The following is a 15,027-nucleotide window of genomic DNA, read 5'->3' on the forward strand; positions in this document are numbered from 1 at the left end:
TAGCTTGGTTTTGTTGAAATGTTTCCTATGGATTTTCAGAATTAAAACAGACCGTTTAAAATTAAAAAATGGACATGACAGACCAAGCTGACATGTTAACGCTTGATACCTGACCAAATTCATTTATTTCAAAGAACATTCACACAGACCTAATGTACACACAGCCCAGACACTGGAATACACTTTCACACAATATTCAGCAGAGTAGTAAGAAACATAAATGGTGAGATATGAAACGTTTTCATTTACAGAACCTTTCTGATGGTGACCTGACGGGATTTATGACATGAAAGATAACTTACCTTATGTATATGTGTGGGCGTGTGGGTGCGTGGAAGTACATATTTGAAGCAGGCTTTTAAAAAAACATCCTTGCTGCCTTAGAAAAACAAACTTCTATCACAGTTTGGAAGAAACCATTCTGAAATCCCCTCCGTCAAGCCCACAGCCTAGTGACAAGAACCCACTCCACCAGCGCGTCTCTCCCTATCGCAATAGGCATGCTCAGCAGAAGGTCTGTGCAGTGCTCTCAGCAACTGAAGCTGGGCGCAGGGGAACTGCGACGGCCGCGCCAAGCATCTTCACAGGTATGTCTCTCATGCAACGCCTTTATAGCGATTTCCAAAAATCAGACATCCCCGTATCAAGATTTTGCCCTTTTCCGACAACATGCATTTGAAGGGAGGGGTTGCTTATTTTTGCATCACGTAGCTAATAGGGTAAGGTAGCGCAGGGCAGTGGGTCTTGGTAAACATTCACAGTCAGCTAAGACGCAACTGCAAAACCTAATAATTAAAGGTGCTTAAACTTGTGTACCAACATATTTTACCGTTCGACTGATCAACGCTGATCCGCTGTTTCTGACGAGATATGAATATGTATTTGATATTGATGACATGATCGGTGCTTTTTCTGGGAGACGTAATATTTCAATATGGTTATGATTTGATCTACCGTTCATCCAAATATCACCCAATTTTGAACTTACAGTGTGTGCAAAAATATTTTTTATTAATCCTACCTGCAGTAGGCAGCTGCGTAAAGCAACGTGTGTATGGTGTGCAAAACCTGATTTGAAAAAAAAAGCATTCCTAACAGACAATTTTATGTAGGCTGTGCCATATAACACTGCAGTATAGGTTGATATAGTAGGTCATACCACATACTGAATCTATATGCAGCTAGTCAACATAAATGATCTCTTAAAGATGCTTAGGATGCAAAAATCTGTGTATCAAATGATCAAACATTCATAGAACTGAATGCTCTAATTTGGATAAGATTAATTGGATGAAAGGTCCACACAAACATATCAACTCACAACTGAGCTGAAATAGCAAGTGCAACAGCATAGAGGAGTCACCTACATCTCTCCCATGAAATGCCATGTTCTGCCCATCAACAGCCAAGTACTGGCTCAGCTGCCTATAGGGGTGGTGCTGCTGCTAGTGTGTTACAGTGCCCACTACCTGTACATGCAGGCTCAGAGGCCTGAGCAGGGGGAGACCTTCTTCTCTCTCAGCCAAGGAGAGGAGAGAAGAGGAGAGAAGAGGAGAGGAGAGGAGGAGAGAAAAGAGGAGAGGATGTGTAGGGTCAACAGCTGCATGGTTGGGGTCATTTTAATTTCCCTTCATTCAATTGAGTCACCATCATAAGATTCATATTATTACTTTTGGAATTGGTTATTCATCACTTTACTTGAATGGAATTGCCCCTGACTGGAAATAAGCTTTTTGTTTCTTTACCTATTCTATATAAACATTATAAGTGTTCTGTTTTATCAACAGTTAATCAGTTGTTGCTGTCATGTAGGAATAAGTTATTTTAGAAGTCCTTCCAGTGATGACCTTGCATAACAGTTTCCTGCTTGACCTCTTATCTGGTTAGTTTGTATTCCTAAGTCATGAAATAGAGTCTTACTGGTGCCAATACTCTCTGAAGTGTTGTTATCTGTGAAAATATTCTATAATACCCATCATTCTCCTGATTGTCTGACAAATCCCTTGTGAATGATAGGCCTGTTATGTATGTGGTGGGTTGTTAGAGATTGCACTGAATGGCTTAACTTGTGGGCTCACAGTTTCAAATTGTTTCAAAGGATTGGACTTTTACTGTAAATGGAAAGTTTGCTAAAGGGTTAGTGATGACTTGCTGCACTCCAATGTTCAGACATATGTGTGCTTGAATTGGAGAGACTGTATGTATGACATACTTGTGATTGCAACTTGAAATGAGGGTGTACTGACGTGAAACTGAGTTGTTTTCTATTTGAGCTCCATACAGCTGTTTAGTCATACAGGCTAGCCTGGTCTACTGGGCATTTTTATTTACTGGTGACTGAGGTCATACAAGCCATGGACATTTCAATATATAATTACATTAACATTAATGATCGGCAAAACATACATGATTATAAAGCAAAAAGCATTAAGGTCAACTGGAGGTCAAGAGAATTTGGTTGAATTGATGAAGAGCATATAATGTTAGAATTAATTACATGTATTATACAAATAACAGATGTATTATTTAATTATGATTGTGAGACACTGAAAAATGAGGTCTCTTGTCTTTAAGGCTGTGTATTTTCATCCAGCCCAAGTGATTGGATGTTTGGTACCATGTTAAGTTCTTATCACAGACAATTCAAGTTCACTGCACTATAGATCTATATGTCCCTTTATACACTTATACAGATACAGACAGATGTATCAACATACTATGTAGAGTCACCCTGTGTGTTAACAATGTACATGATGTTGTTCATGCTTACATAGAATATGTATTGTCATTCACCTGATCATAGTTTTGGTTTCATCGTCTTGATATCATCAACTATCTTCATGAATATATGGAGATATATATCGAGCAGATAAGTTGATCAATCTATTCTTTTTAAATTAATTTGGAAACATACTAAATATTTTCTCTTTACATCCAGAATTGTTTTCTTCTTATCATTACAAAGTGCTTTTGGTTGGATATCCACATCTGTGACAGACTTACTGCTCAAACTATTACAATTTGAAAATGTGAGCATGTGAATGCGGCATTGGTAACTGCAAACTGGACCATTCGTAACTGGACTGTGGTTCTGCAAGCAGGAGACAAGGAATCTTTGCTCAAGTTTTGCATACTATTACTACTTTCCTGTTCTCTTCACTAAACACTTTTCTGAGGCAGTGGATATTCTATATGCAGCACAAGTGAGCTGGCTTTACATCGTGGCCTCTCATTGCATGTACAGTAATGTAAACCTCTTTTAAAATGCTTTACACTAAACTTTTTGCATAAAAGGCAAGCTAAAACCAGCTAACAACTATATCTGAAAAAATATGTTTACAATCAAAAGTTTTACTGAGCTGGGTGTGGTTGGGTGAAATATTGTAGACCTGTTGTCATGCAGGATATGTATGTTATAGAGCGAGGATTTTACAGTTGTTTGAAAATAGGGGGCGACAAAGAGAAATATTGTATTTGATAACCAGTTCTTAGTACTTGCGCCTTTATTTCAACCAATGTTAATCTTACACGGCCATTTCTCTGAATAAACATAGATGGAAAATTTGTTTGTGAAAGAGTCAGCAATGTTTGTTTAAAGAGTAAATGCAAAACCTCCACATCAGACAACGAAAACCTTTTTTAATACTGCATTTTACTCAAATAATTTCCTTGAATTAAAATGTTCCAATAGCTATCATTCAAATCCTTAGTTAATCAGCAGAATGCTAACTTCTGCAACATCTTTAATAGCTGCACTGTCACTAATGAATATATCAGAGAAGTTCAGCTTTTCACACACACACCACATACACACACATACAAATACACATTTAATTTATTACGTATTCTCTCTTGGTAAACAAACTAAAACACACACACTCAAAATATTCAATGACAACAATTAGAATAGATGTAACACATTGATCATTAAGTTATAGTGAAAAAGTAAATGGCATTGAGAAGCACAGTCAGATAGAAGAGGCAACAAGTATTCAAGTCATAAAAGATAGTTTGATACTTTGCTGTTGAACAGCATCTGTTTATTGCTAACCCTGCTGTGGTAATGGATTGATGTTGGCATGTAATGAATCAGCCACAGAAATGTACGTCCATTCAAGAAATATTGAAAAGAATGTGTGATGGTGCACTCACTGGAATCATTACATCCCCAAAATTAATTTGAAACGCAATTACATGAAACAATGATGTCAATGAAAACAAAAATGTCTACATGTGTGTATATATTAATATATATCATTCTAAGTTTTGGACAGTTTTGCATGGAATGCTTAAAAAGTGAATGATGAGATGTTATTAACCATAACTTGGCGTGAACCCTGAAAGTTAAATACAGTTGATTCTAACTGTATGTTAAGAGTTTTTGTAGATAGAAAATATGAGAACAAGAGTCTGTCACAACCAAATCCAGGCTCCACTCTATAGAGGCTTAGTAATAAATACCAAACACTGATATTGACCCCTCTGATGTTATCAGCCCACAGCAAAGTCTAGTTTTTATACAGTGAGTGAAGAATCTGGAACAAAAATGAGTTTTTTTTCAGTCAAATAGGGATGGATATGGGCCAATCAGAAGAAAGATTGGAGAATATTGGAAATAATAGTCAGTGTGGTTATTTCACTCTCCTGCAACCTATAGGTGCATGTACACTGAACTGGGAAGGTGTGTTCTAAACCAAACATTACCTTTCCTCTCCATCTCTTTCTTTCCCTCTCGTTCTTCTTCTGTCAGTGATGGCCTCTGCTGTGCAGCTGTGCTCCAGGTTCCACCAGCACTGCGCATAAGGAGACACACACCTCTTCACCCTCCTGCCAAGACCAGAGAAAGAGACAAGAGAGAGGGAGAGCAGGAGAGAGAAGGAGAGAGGGAGGGAGGGAGAGAAAGAGAGACACCACCATGTACAGCGTCGAGGACCTCCTCATTTCGCATGGATACAAACTGCCCAAGACCGTCTCCACCTCCTCGTCCTCATCAGTTGCCACCGCTTCCGCTGCCGCCGCCGCACCTTACGACAAGCGCTACGCTGACTGCCACCGTGAAACCACCGGCGAGAACAGGCCCACTCGCGGAGCGCTGAATGGCTATGAGGCAGACCGGGGGGCGTGTGTCTACGGCAGCAGGCAGGCGCTGGTTCTGGCGAAGGGCTACCCCGCCGACAGTGAGCACCAGAGGAGAAAAGAAGCTGGCAGCGGTAACCTAGGTGACGCGCAGCCCCTGGGCGATTCTCTCGCCACGGATAGTGGGTGAGTTGTCCCTCCCCACCCCACCCTCCCTTTTGAGATCTCGGTACCTTCCCGGCCCCTCAGCGTTGCATGCAAAGCCGAGCCACTCTGCCTGCACTGCGCATGTTTTTTTTTTCTTCTTTCCTCCTTGCCCCCCCCCCCTCCCCCCAGCCCCGCCCCCCCCCCCCCCTCCTTTCCCTTCCAAAGCTGCAGACCCACTGTGGCTGCAGCAGCAACCACTGTCTTATGCTGCAATATCAGGGAATCATGGAAAGGTGCCGTCTATGCTGTCGACTTGTTTACATCACAATGTGAATCCGTGCTTAAAGAGATTACACCTCTCTCAATTCAGCCCACGCCTCCACCACCACCTGCAGAACCACCACCTCCAGAGTCTCCATCAGCCTCAAGACAGGAGTATAATCACACACACACTGTAAACAGAAAGGCAGGCTCACTGAATCGCACATGCCCTTTGCTCAATCCTTAATGTAAGCGTGTTGCTGGGCAAACATTCCGAGAGCCCCATATCCATTCCCAAGTTCAGTTTGATGAATATCCACTTGAACACCTCAGAATGTAAACTGATACAAACTGACACCGTTTCTCAAATCAGATGTTCATGTCCAAAGATTTGCGTCGTGAACATGAATTTCAGCTTGCAGTCATAATTGTTTTCATTATTATTTTCACAGGGTTTTTCAAACATGTTAGTTCATGGGAAGCACTCAACAAAAACTACACATTTGTAATGTAATAATTCTTATTTAATTTGTTATTTAATTTTTTTTAAATCTGGCATTTGTAGGTGTGTATAAGTGCATGACAAAGACCTTCTGTTTATGCATAGTTAAAAGTTAAAATGTTTAAAAGTGATACAATAGTTATATCAGAAACAGTAATGCTGCAAATGATTTATTCTGTGAAGTAGTTGTAAAATTCTACCAATGTATATTTACTCATCTTCATGATTGTAAGCTATGGAAGTTAAAACACATTGGAACAAGCATTGGCTTTTGTTATTCTTGGATAGGTGTTTAGCTGGAAAATTTGATTTACGCCCTTCAGTGGTGGTGTGAGAATTCTATTCCCTAAACTATTTTTGTTCATGTCTTCTAGACAATAAAACAATCAACCCTGATTGGGAATAGATTGAATCCTTGATTACAATTGATCATAGCTGCTTGGATTCCGTTGCCATGTTGCCAAGTCTGCAAAATGTATTTTCTTGGTCTGCAATGGCTAGGAAAGTGCAGGGGGTGCAAGTCCGTTCATGTGAGGGGATGTGGAGCTCATAAACAAGGGGCGTACACATACTGCCGCTCAGACTTAGAGAGCGGGAGTGGCAGAGCGCGTAACCAGCTTTCAGAATTAAGGTCAGTGTGTGTCTTAATATGCAGATCATATTGCAGCAGCCACACAATTTCATGGTATCTTCAAGGGAGTTGGGAGCCGCTGACTCAAGCATTTCCATCAGATATGTGTTGCCCCTCCCTGTAGCGCCCCCCCCCACTCCCTCCCCACTTTGTTCCCACCCTCCTCAGGGGGTTTGCAAGGAGAAGGACACTCCTTCTCCATTACCAAAGCCCAAACATTGTCTTGGATGCTTGCCAGACATACTGCATTTATAATATCACAATTATCAATATCCCGATTTCATCAAATCCTAACTCGCTGGTCAGCAGTATGTAATTACGCTGAAACAGTTCTGAGAGGGTCCCAGATAAAAACCTTCTCCTCTTTTTTTTTCCTTGAGCACATGGCTGCAAAATTAATCTTTTTTGTCTCCAAAGAGGTGGCAGCCTGAGGTCACTTGAAGGTCACTAGAAGTTTTTTTTTATCCAATGACGAATAAGAGGGTTCAACGGACTTTATAAACTTAAAGGCTCACAAACCTAAAATGCGCCAAAGCGGTTGTCACACAATAAATCAAACACAGTTTCACTACTGTGTGCATGCAAACATCTCATCTATGTCCAACGTTTCAGTTCTATTCCTTGTTTTGCTACTTTCATTTTAGGATACATGAAGGGGCACAATTCCACAACTGAATGTTTCAAAATCCATGCAGCTCTGCATCTGTAATCATCCAAACTTCATGTTGTTTACCTTTCAGCTTCTACGACGCTCCCAGCCTGAGTTATTCCGAGCAGCTGCTGAGCCACGATGAGAGGGACGTCTCCTACTGGAGGAGGCGGGGCCAGGACTTCAGCGTCCTCCTCGACTACGCCGACGGCAGGGAGCTGAGGGCGTCGGCGGGGTCATGGAGGCCCCAGGCCCTGGTGGCGGCCGGGGAGCATCGGGAGAGGCAGCAGCAGCTGTGGGAGGACCTCTCCTGGCTGAGGGACCCTGACTCGGCCCCGGGGCAGCTGAGGGTGACCGGGGAGAGGAAGTGCCAGAGCTTGGGGACGGAGGAGTGGAAGCCCGCCGTGGGGCTGGGGAGGCAGCTGTCGGACGGCGAGGGCGAACGCTGGGCGCAGGAGCAGCAGCACCGCTTGAGGATGACGGAGGGCGCGGCCCTCCCCAGAACCCGAGGGAAGTCCCAGTCCCTCCCCAGAGTGCTATCGCCGGACGGAACGGAGCACACTGACATGGTGCTGTCCAGACAGGGCCAGCTCGACAGACAAAGAGTAAACAGCACTGTCTTCTCCGGGCCTTACAGTAGGTATTACTACAGCGCCGCCATCGGTCGGGACCGCTGGGGCAGGGGCTGGCCAAGCGGCCCTGTTGCACTTTTACCAAAGCCCAGGTTCAGTAGGCCTGTCAAGCCTCCGTCGTATGAGATTCACCAGCAGACTAGGGGTAGTTCGGAGACGCTCGCTGCCGATCAGGGGCTCAAACAGAAAGACAGACCCATCTATTATTACCCGAGGGGCGGGGAACTGCAGAGACAGGACTATTTCGCACAACACTCTGCCATCTTTGGTGTAGAGCCCCCAGGTTACATCCCGCCCCCGTCTTATAAAAGAGCCCCACTGCCAAGGGGAGGCCCGATCAATCGCAACGAGCTGACCAACTACAGGTGGAGGGGGGAGGTTCTGCAGGTGCCTGTCAGTTCGGAGGCGGCCAGGTGGTTCTCCCGACAGGCAGGAGGATCATGGCTCGAACATTACGGGGATCGCGGCGCGCCCTATCGAAGACACGTGCATCCCGGATACAGTGAGGAGCACCTGGGACACGTGCGTTATTTACCCTTCGATGACCCGCGAGTGAGACATAACTCAGGAGGGCCTGGTGGAAATTCTCTCACGGACTCGGACAAGATCCGGAACGTCAACAAAGAGATTCCCTGCGCTAAGGTTTTAGGACAATCTACAAATGATAGTGCCTTTTCACCCCCCCAGGGGCCATCTGTTAATACTGACGGACGCAAGGCATCCATCAACGACAATGACAGCAGTAATCGGTGGTGCAACAGGGGCATAAGCAAAGGAAGTGACAGTGTAGCTTGTGAACAAAGCAGCGGGAGCCACCCCGCGGCTTTTCAGGTCCGCCAACCTCCGCCTCCCCCCCACAGAGCAAGCCTGTGGACCAGGGCGTGGCCCAAACTGTGAAAAAGAGCGAGCCGGAACCAGAGAAGGAGAGACCTAAAAGCATACGGAAGAAACTCAACGAGACGATCTTTTGTTTGGTGTCGGTTCCTGCTCCCCCGGTGGCGCCCAGTGGGACGACCCGCGATCAGAACAACAACGACGAGAAGCCGCCCGACCAGGTGGACAGTCCCAGCGAGAACAAAACCGGCCACTTAACAAACCAAAGTCTCCAAAGCACATCTTCAGCTGAGGCCGAGCTGCAAGCACTAACTGGTAGCATAGCAAGCAGCTTAACGAGCAGCAGAGCGAGTAGCAAAGTAGTGAGAAGAGTCCCCTGTAGACCCCCTAAGATAAACCATTACAAGGAGCTGAAGTTATCGGGTTCCTGGCCTGCCAACCAGTACCGGGACCAGGAGACGCAAACGAGCCCAGAGGCCCGAAAGCCTGCCCCTCCAGGACCTGAAAACAAGGAAGCACAAGAGCCTGTTCCCCAAGGCTCGGACGTCGCCCCCGACAGCGGCGTGGGCGGCGCTGCGTTCAGCTACCCCATAAAAGGCGTGAAGAGCCTCAAACCGTCCAGCAACAGCGCCTTTTCCCGGACGTCCACTTTCTCCAGCCAGCTGAACAAGAGCACAGCTCCGACGCCAGCACCACCCTCAGGAAACGCGGAGGAGGAGGAGGCGGAGAAACCAGCAGCGGCCGCCGCCGCAGCAGCCAGCGGTGGCGGCGGCGGGCAGGAAGCCTTCGGACAGTTCCTGCTCAAACCCGTCAGCCGACGCCCATGGGACGCCATCGAGGAGCTGGAGACCATCAACAAGGAGCTCCAGAATCAGCAGAGCAGTAAGCGGCCCAGCGTGGACCAGTGCATCGAGGACCTGAACGAAGCTTACAAAGACATCCTGGAGCTAGGCACTGCCAGCAATAAAGTCTCCAGCGACTCTAACGTGCAGATCCCGGAGCGGATCAAGATCAGGATGTCGGGGGAGCCCCTGAACAAGCCGAGCAGCCTGCGGCGCAGCATGGACAGCTGGTCCGCGTCCGTCGACCCAGAGTACAGGGAGGTCAAGAGCGCTTTTTCCCGACCGGCGGCCAAATCGGTGACCTTCAGCAAGCAGCTTAGAGAGGAGCTGCCTGTCCCGCCACGGGAAACAGGCTTCCGAGAATACAGGGTCATCCCAAACCTCTCCCACAAGAGGAACAGCGACGGCAGGACGGTCAAACTCGACCTCCCGGACGAGCCAATCGAGACGCCATTATGTGACTTCAGCCCAACGACACGCGCCACAGCAGCCGAGGTCCCCTGGGCGGACCGACAGCCCATGCAAGACGCCTCCACCCTGACGAGCCCGCCAGATTACGAGGACATTTGTCAGACCCTGCGCCAGTCGAGAGACACCACGGAGGCCAAGACGTGCAGATCGAAACCCGGGGCCGGTGACTCGGACCCCCCCCAGGACGAGGGTGTGGACTCTGAAGAGGAATGCCCCATTTGTAGGAGAGAGAGCGAGAGCCAGATGAGACAGCTACCCATGCCTCCGCTCCACGAGGAGGACTGCTCGGAGCTGACCAACCAAAACGGCGCACCTGAGGACACCGGTGCTGCGCAGTGTCCCGCCACAGAAAACAGGGTGGAGGGTGGAGAGACACCGGAACGCACGGATTTGGGCTCAAATCAGTCCGAGCCAAACGTGTGCCCCGATGGGGAGGAACAGCCGTCACCAACAGATGAAAACGGCGCTGAGACCGCCCGCGCCATTCCAACCAAGAACTTGAAGGATTCAAGGGTCAAATTAGCCGAGGGCACGTCAGAGAGTGAATCTATAGAGGAGAGGGCAGCTAGGATATTAGGGATCAATGTGCCTGCAGAGTCCTTGGTCACAGAGGAGAACAGCGCACGCGAGTCAGCGACAGGAGAAATGGAATCTGCCGAGAATGATACGATTCGACATGTGCCTGAGAGCAGTGGGGACAAACTAACATCTGGTGAGAAAGAGAAGCTGGATGCCCAGGACTCCCAGTCTGCGGGGTCTGTTGACGGGCGGGAACAAGAGAAGAAGCAGCAGGCCGTCCTAGAACCCAGGATTGTTTTGCGTGCCCACCTGGGTCGAGACCACCCAGGAATACCAGAGTTCCCACCAGACAGACTGCCTCTCTCGGTCCCCCTCAACCCCGACCACAGGCTGTCTCTCAGTGTGGAGGGAGAGAGGAGGAGCTGGGGCCCCTCACAGAGGATTGAAGCCCTGCAGGACAAACTGGCCGCCTCCCCTAGCCGGGTAGCGGTAGAACGCCTGGCACGGATGAAGGAGGTGGACTCTGTCTCTCGCATGAGGAGACTCAGCATCAGAAGCGCAGACTCTGGGGAGGGGGAAGCCAGCGGTGGCCAGGAAGAGGAGGCTCTCCCCACTCCTCACAGAAATAAAGTGGATGATGGAGAGGTTTCCCAGACTGCAACCGTCTCTATGGAGACGGTGTTGCAAGACCAAGAAAAGGCACTGTCTGTTTCAGGTATGTTCATAAGTTCATAACAAATATAATGTACAGTATATTTATACAGTGAATACTATGTTACTATTTTTTTGCCGTTGCATTGTTGAACATTTCTATTTAATTTGTGTTCCAAACCGACCACTACAGTATCACCACAGCGAAGACAGACCACAAACATTTACTGCACCATCACACTGAGCCTTCAGCTGTTATTCATATTTCCACAAGAGGGTGTCACAATACAGGAATTGCCCTCAAGCCCTTCATGAATATAAACAAATGGTTATTAACATATTTTTCCTCTTTTTAAAATTAGTATCCCCACCGCTGTGTCCCAGAGGTCTTCGACTCGAGCCGGACGAAGAAAGTGTAGAGAGACCACGCCCATCATCTCCATTGGAGGTTTTAGCTCCAACACTGTGACCTGGCTGCCCACTAGATTGCCTTCATCTCATCCCAACACAGAAATGGCCTTCTTGTCCGACAAGAGCATTGTGTACAACACCCTCACCCTCTGCGCCGTTGAGTACTAAGAGTGCTGTTCCACTGCCAAAAGGGAGGCGTCCCCCCCCCACACCTAGGGGCAGCTTCCAATACCCCCCCCCCCCCACCCCCCTAACCAACGATCCAACTTCTAACCTCCCTTCTTTCACTCCGCCACTCCACCTTCCCTGACCCATCCTCAAATTGGATTATTACTAGTCAGTCTTCTTGTAGCGGCTTGTCCTTTCTACCCTATCCTCCCAAATGCTTTTTTTCATCGGCAGATATTATGCAATTCTGTCTTGCGTATAAAACTTCAAAATGTCCATGGTGAATACAGTCCAGTCATTATGCACATACTGTATGATCCTGTTTGTTTACAGCGAGCAGATGGGATATGAATGTAAGCACTTATGTCTGACACTAAGCAGACATAAGAGAGTATTTGTCATTAAAGAAAACTGTTCTGTTTCATTCAAAGTCGATAACACCAAAATAATTGCATTTTGATTGTTGTAGTGAGGTGAGAAATGTATCAAACTGGAAGTTAATGTCTTTTGGCTCAAGAACTGTTTTCATATTCAGATCAATCGATTGATATATCAGTCTATTATTTGATACATTTTGTCCTTTCTCATTGGTAATCATCACCCACAGAGCTCTTCAGTGAAGAGTGACTATAATATATATGGCATGATGACAGTTAAATAATTTATTCAAAGACATAATGGTTCTACCTTAATTGGGTGGACGCTGCCTTCTGTTTCCAGATGTGCACATATATAGTAGGTTGGTTCAGAATTGGGATAGTTTAATGTAAATCTGATGTATAGCTCCATTTTCCAGGAAATTCCAGGGGAAGCAATAATGGTATGGAGTGTATAGTATGAGTTGCTACTATTAAGGTGAGCTACATGGACATTAGGCCTAAAAGATAGAGCAATATTGTAGAAGCCTACAAACAGCTCAATAGGTTACTAGAGCTGGGAGCCATTGTCGGGAATTTCATTGTGAATCTGTCTTCATTTGAATCATCCCATAGTAAAGTGGGTAAGGTTTCAGGGTATGAGTGTGGATGGGTGCTTTTTTCATTATAGCTATTATCAATGTCCATACTTGTGTATCAAAGAGACTACATTTCACTGAATATTTATTTATTTTTATCATTGAATTGTTAATCAGTTTGCATATGTACAAAATAAAGTATATTTTAAATATTTTAAGAGATATTTTGTATTTAACCATAACATTTTATTTCTCCACACAAGTTGAAAATACCATATGTCTGTACAGTACCATGATGAGAGTATAATTTTCTAGAGCTTTTAGTATGAAAGGATGACCATGTGGTGTGCCTTGACCACACAATTCGGTTTCGGGAGATTTAGGGTTTATCAAGGCAAGTTCCTCGACTTGATGGAAAAATTCAGAATGTGGTATAAGCTTCTATTTTATAGTGCTTTTAACATGCCGTCTGAAGAAAAAGTAATTGTCGGGTGCTTGTCGTGACATTTGATACATGGATCCCTACAAATTGCATTCTCAAATTAGAGGTCATGTGACCTGAGATCGTTTTGTCTTTGTATGTCTTCCAAGGCAAATCATGTACTGTTTTGTTGCTAACCCAAGTCAATGTTTAGAAATAAAATCTGAAAATGTATTATTTTATTCATGCAGCCAAACTTTTCTTTCCGCAGTAAGTCAATTACTTTCAATGGTACAGTTGTTGGGGATGTAATGCGTTCATAAATGTAAACATCTACAGCGTGTTTGTTCTGTTATTTGCTCAAGGTGAACATAGCACTGTTCAATCATCGTTTATCACTTTAACTGTAATGTAGCATTATTACAGTTGTAGCATTTAATGGACTTAGTCTTAAGCTGAGTATTTCTTACTGACATATTTACTGTAAATTTGAAATAATGAATCATGTCGCCTTATTATGTGTGCATTACATTATACTTAGGCAATGCCAAATAATTACTTACTAAGCACTGTTCCATTTTTTACTGTAGTTTCTAGAACCAACTTATCATTCTGCCATCCCCCAAAACAGACGTATGGCAGTAATGCTCCCATTCCCTCTCTAGTATGTACGGTCAGAGCTGAGTCAGAAGGACATTGTTTTACAAACAACATTCTGTCCACCTCAAAAGGTGAAAAGACAAAGAAAAAGTTCAAATTCAGAGGAACCCAAAAGTCACATACAGGACAACCTGTTGCAAATGACAAATTTACTACTTCACTGTAATTTCTTAAATCTTGCTTGACATGATTGATGGAGGCCTCAGTCTAAAGAAGTCAACTGCCCGTAGCCACAATAAAACCGGTTTGAAACAGTCTAGTTTGGAACATAAATCCCACCAATTGGCATGCCAGGTACATTGTAACTTGGTGTCATTTGACTTTTTGTACTGCAGGTTATGTGCAACATGAATAATTATGCACACTTGTAATATTTTCTATTTTCATATGAGATTTAAGTGCTTTTTGTACTCACTGGCATCAGTTTTTTCTTCCTTGCATGAATTGCAGGAGAGAGGAGGAGACCTGGTTTTTGCATACAGTATATTTGCATTTGGTACTCCAGTAGTCTAATCAGTGGGCAAACATGATCTTTCACAATTTAAGGTTGTGGAACTATGCCAAGTATTTAAAAGCTATTTTTAGAGTAAAGCAAAAGGGAACTCATTCATTTCTTTTCAGTTTAGGCATACTTTTACCTTTGTATTGATGAATATGAGCATAATACATAGTCATATGATTGTGCTATTGTTGTAAGATACTGCAGTCTGATTCATAAATAAACTATTTGCATGAAGTTTGTGTTTGTGGTCAATACAGATGTATTGAGGTATTTCAGAATAACAGCCTGGTTCTAAATGCACACTTAATGCACACTTGTGGAGAAAACTTGCTGGTAATTTCAGCTCCATTACCCTGCCAGACTGTCACACTGGGCTCTGCCTGTTCGATGAAAGTGTTGGCACATTGCTTGAGAATGAAACCTCGCAAAAAAAACCCTCACAGCATGCTTCTCTGTGGCTTGGAGGACATCCACTCATCCCTCTTTCTTTTCTGCTAAAATGTGCCGTTACCAAGTTAGTCTGTCTAACACAGACTGGGAGTAACTGAGGTAAACACAGATGCTACTAGCTATATGCCATACATTTCTCTCAATGGACAATAGATGGATAATTTGATTGGCTTGCTTACTTATTAAATGATGCAGTCAACAAACTAAATTAAATCAGTCAGTTTTTGTAAATCAGTCACTTATGG

General features: G+C 44.9%; 2 protein-coding genes across 2 annotated transcripts in view; both read left to right on the forward strand.

The window, feature by feature from the left end:
- Positions 1-4,872: 4,872 nt before the first annotated feature.
- On the forward strand, positions 4,873-11,634 carry LOC146271496 (junctional cadherin 5-associated protein-like). The gene is given in 4 exon segments (XM_084707575.1): positions 4,873-5,262; positions 7,358-8,753; positions 8,756-11,279; positions 11,600-11,634. Coding segments are annotated over 4 exon segments (4,302 nt in total). The 5' UTR covers positions 4,873-4,915.
- A 94-nt stretch (positions 11,635-11,728) lies between these two features.
- Positions 11,729-15,027, forward strand: part of LOC146271497 (supervillin-like) — a 42,284-nt gene continuing 38,985 nt past the window's right edge. The window contains 1 exon segment of the mRNA XM_084707577.1: positions 11,729-11,787. Within this exon segment, the coding sequence (XP_084563703.1) occupies positions 11,729-11,787 (59 nt within the window).

The sequence above is a fragment of the Hypomesus nipponensis genome, chromosome 10 (genome assembly GCF_054491055.1).
Source record: "Hypomesus nipponensis isolate SF chromosome 10, ASM5449105v1, whole genome shotgun sequence".
NCBI classification, from domain to species: Eukaryota; Metazoa; Chordata; class Actinopteri; order Osmeriformes; family Osmeridae; genus Hypomesus; species Hypomesus nipponensis.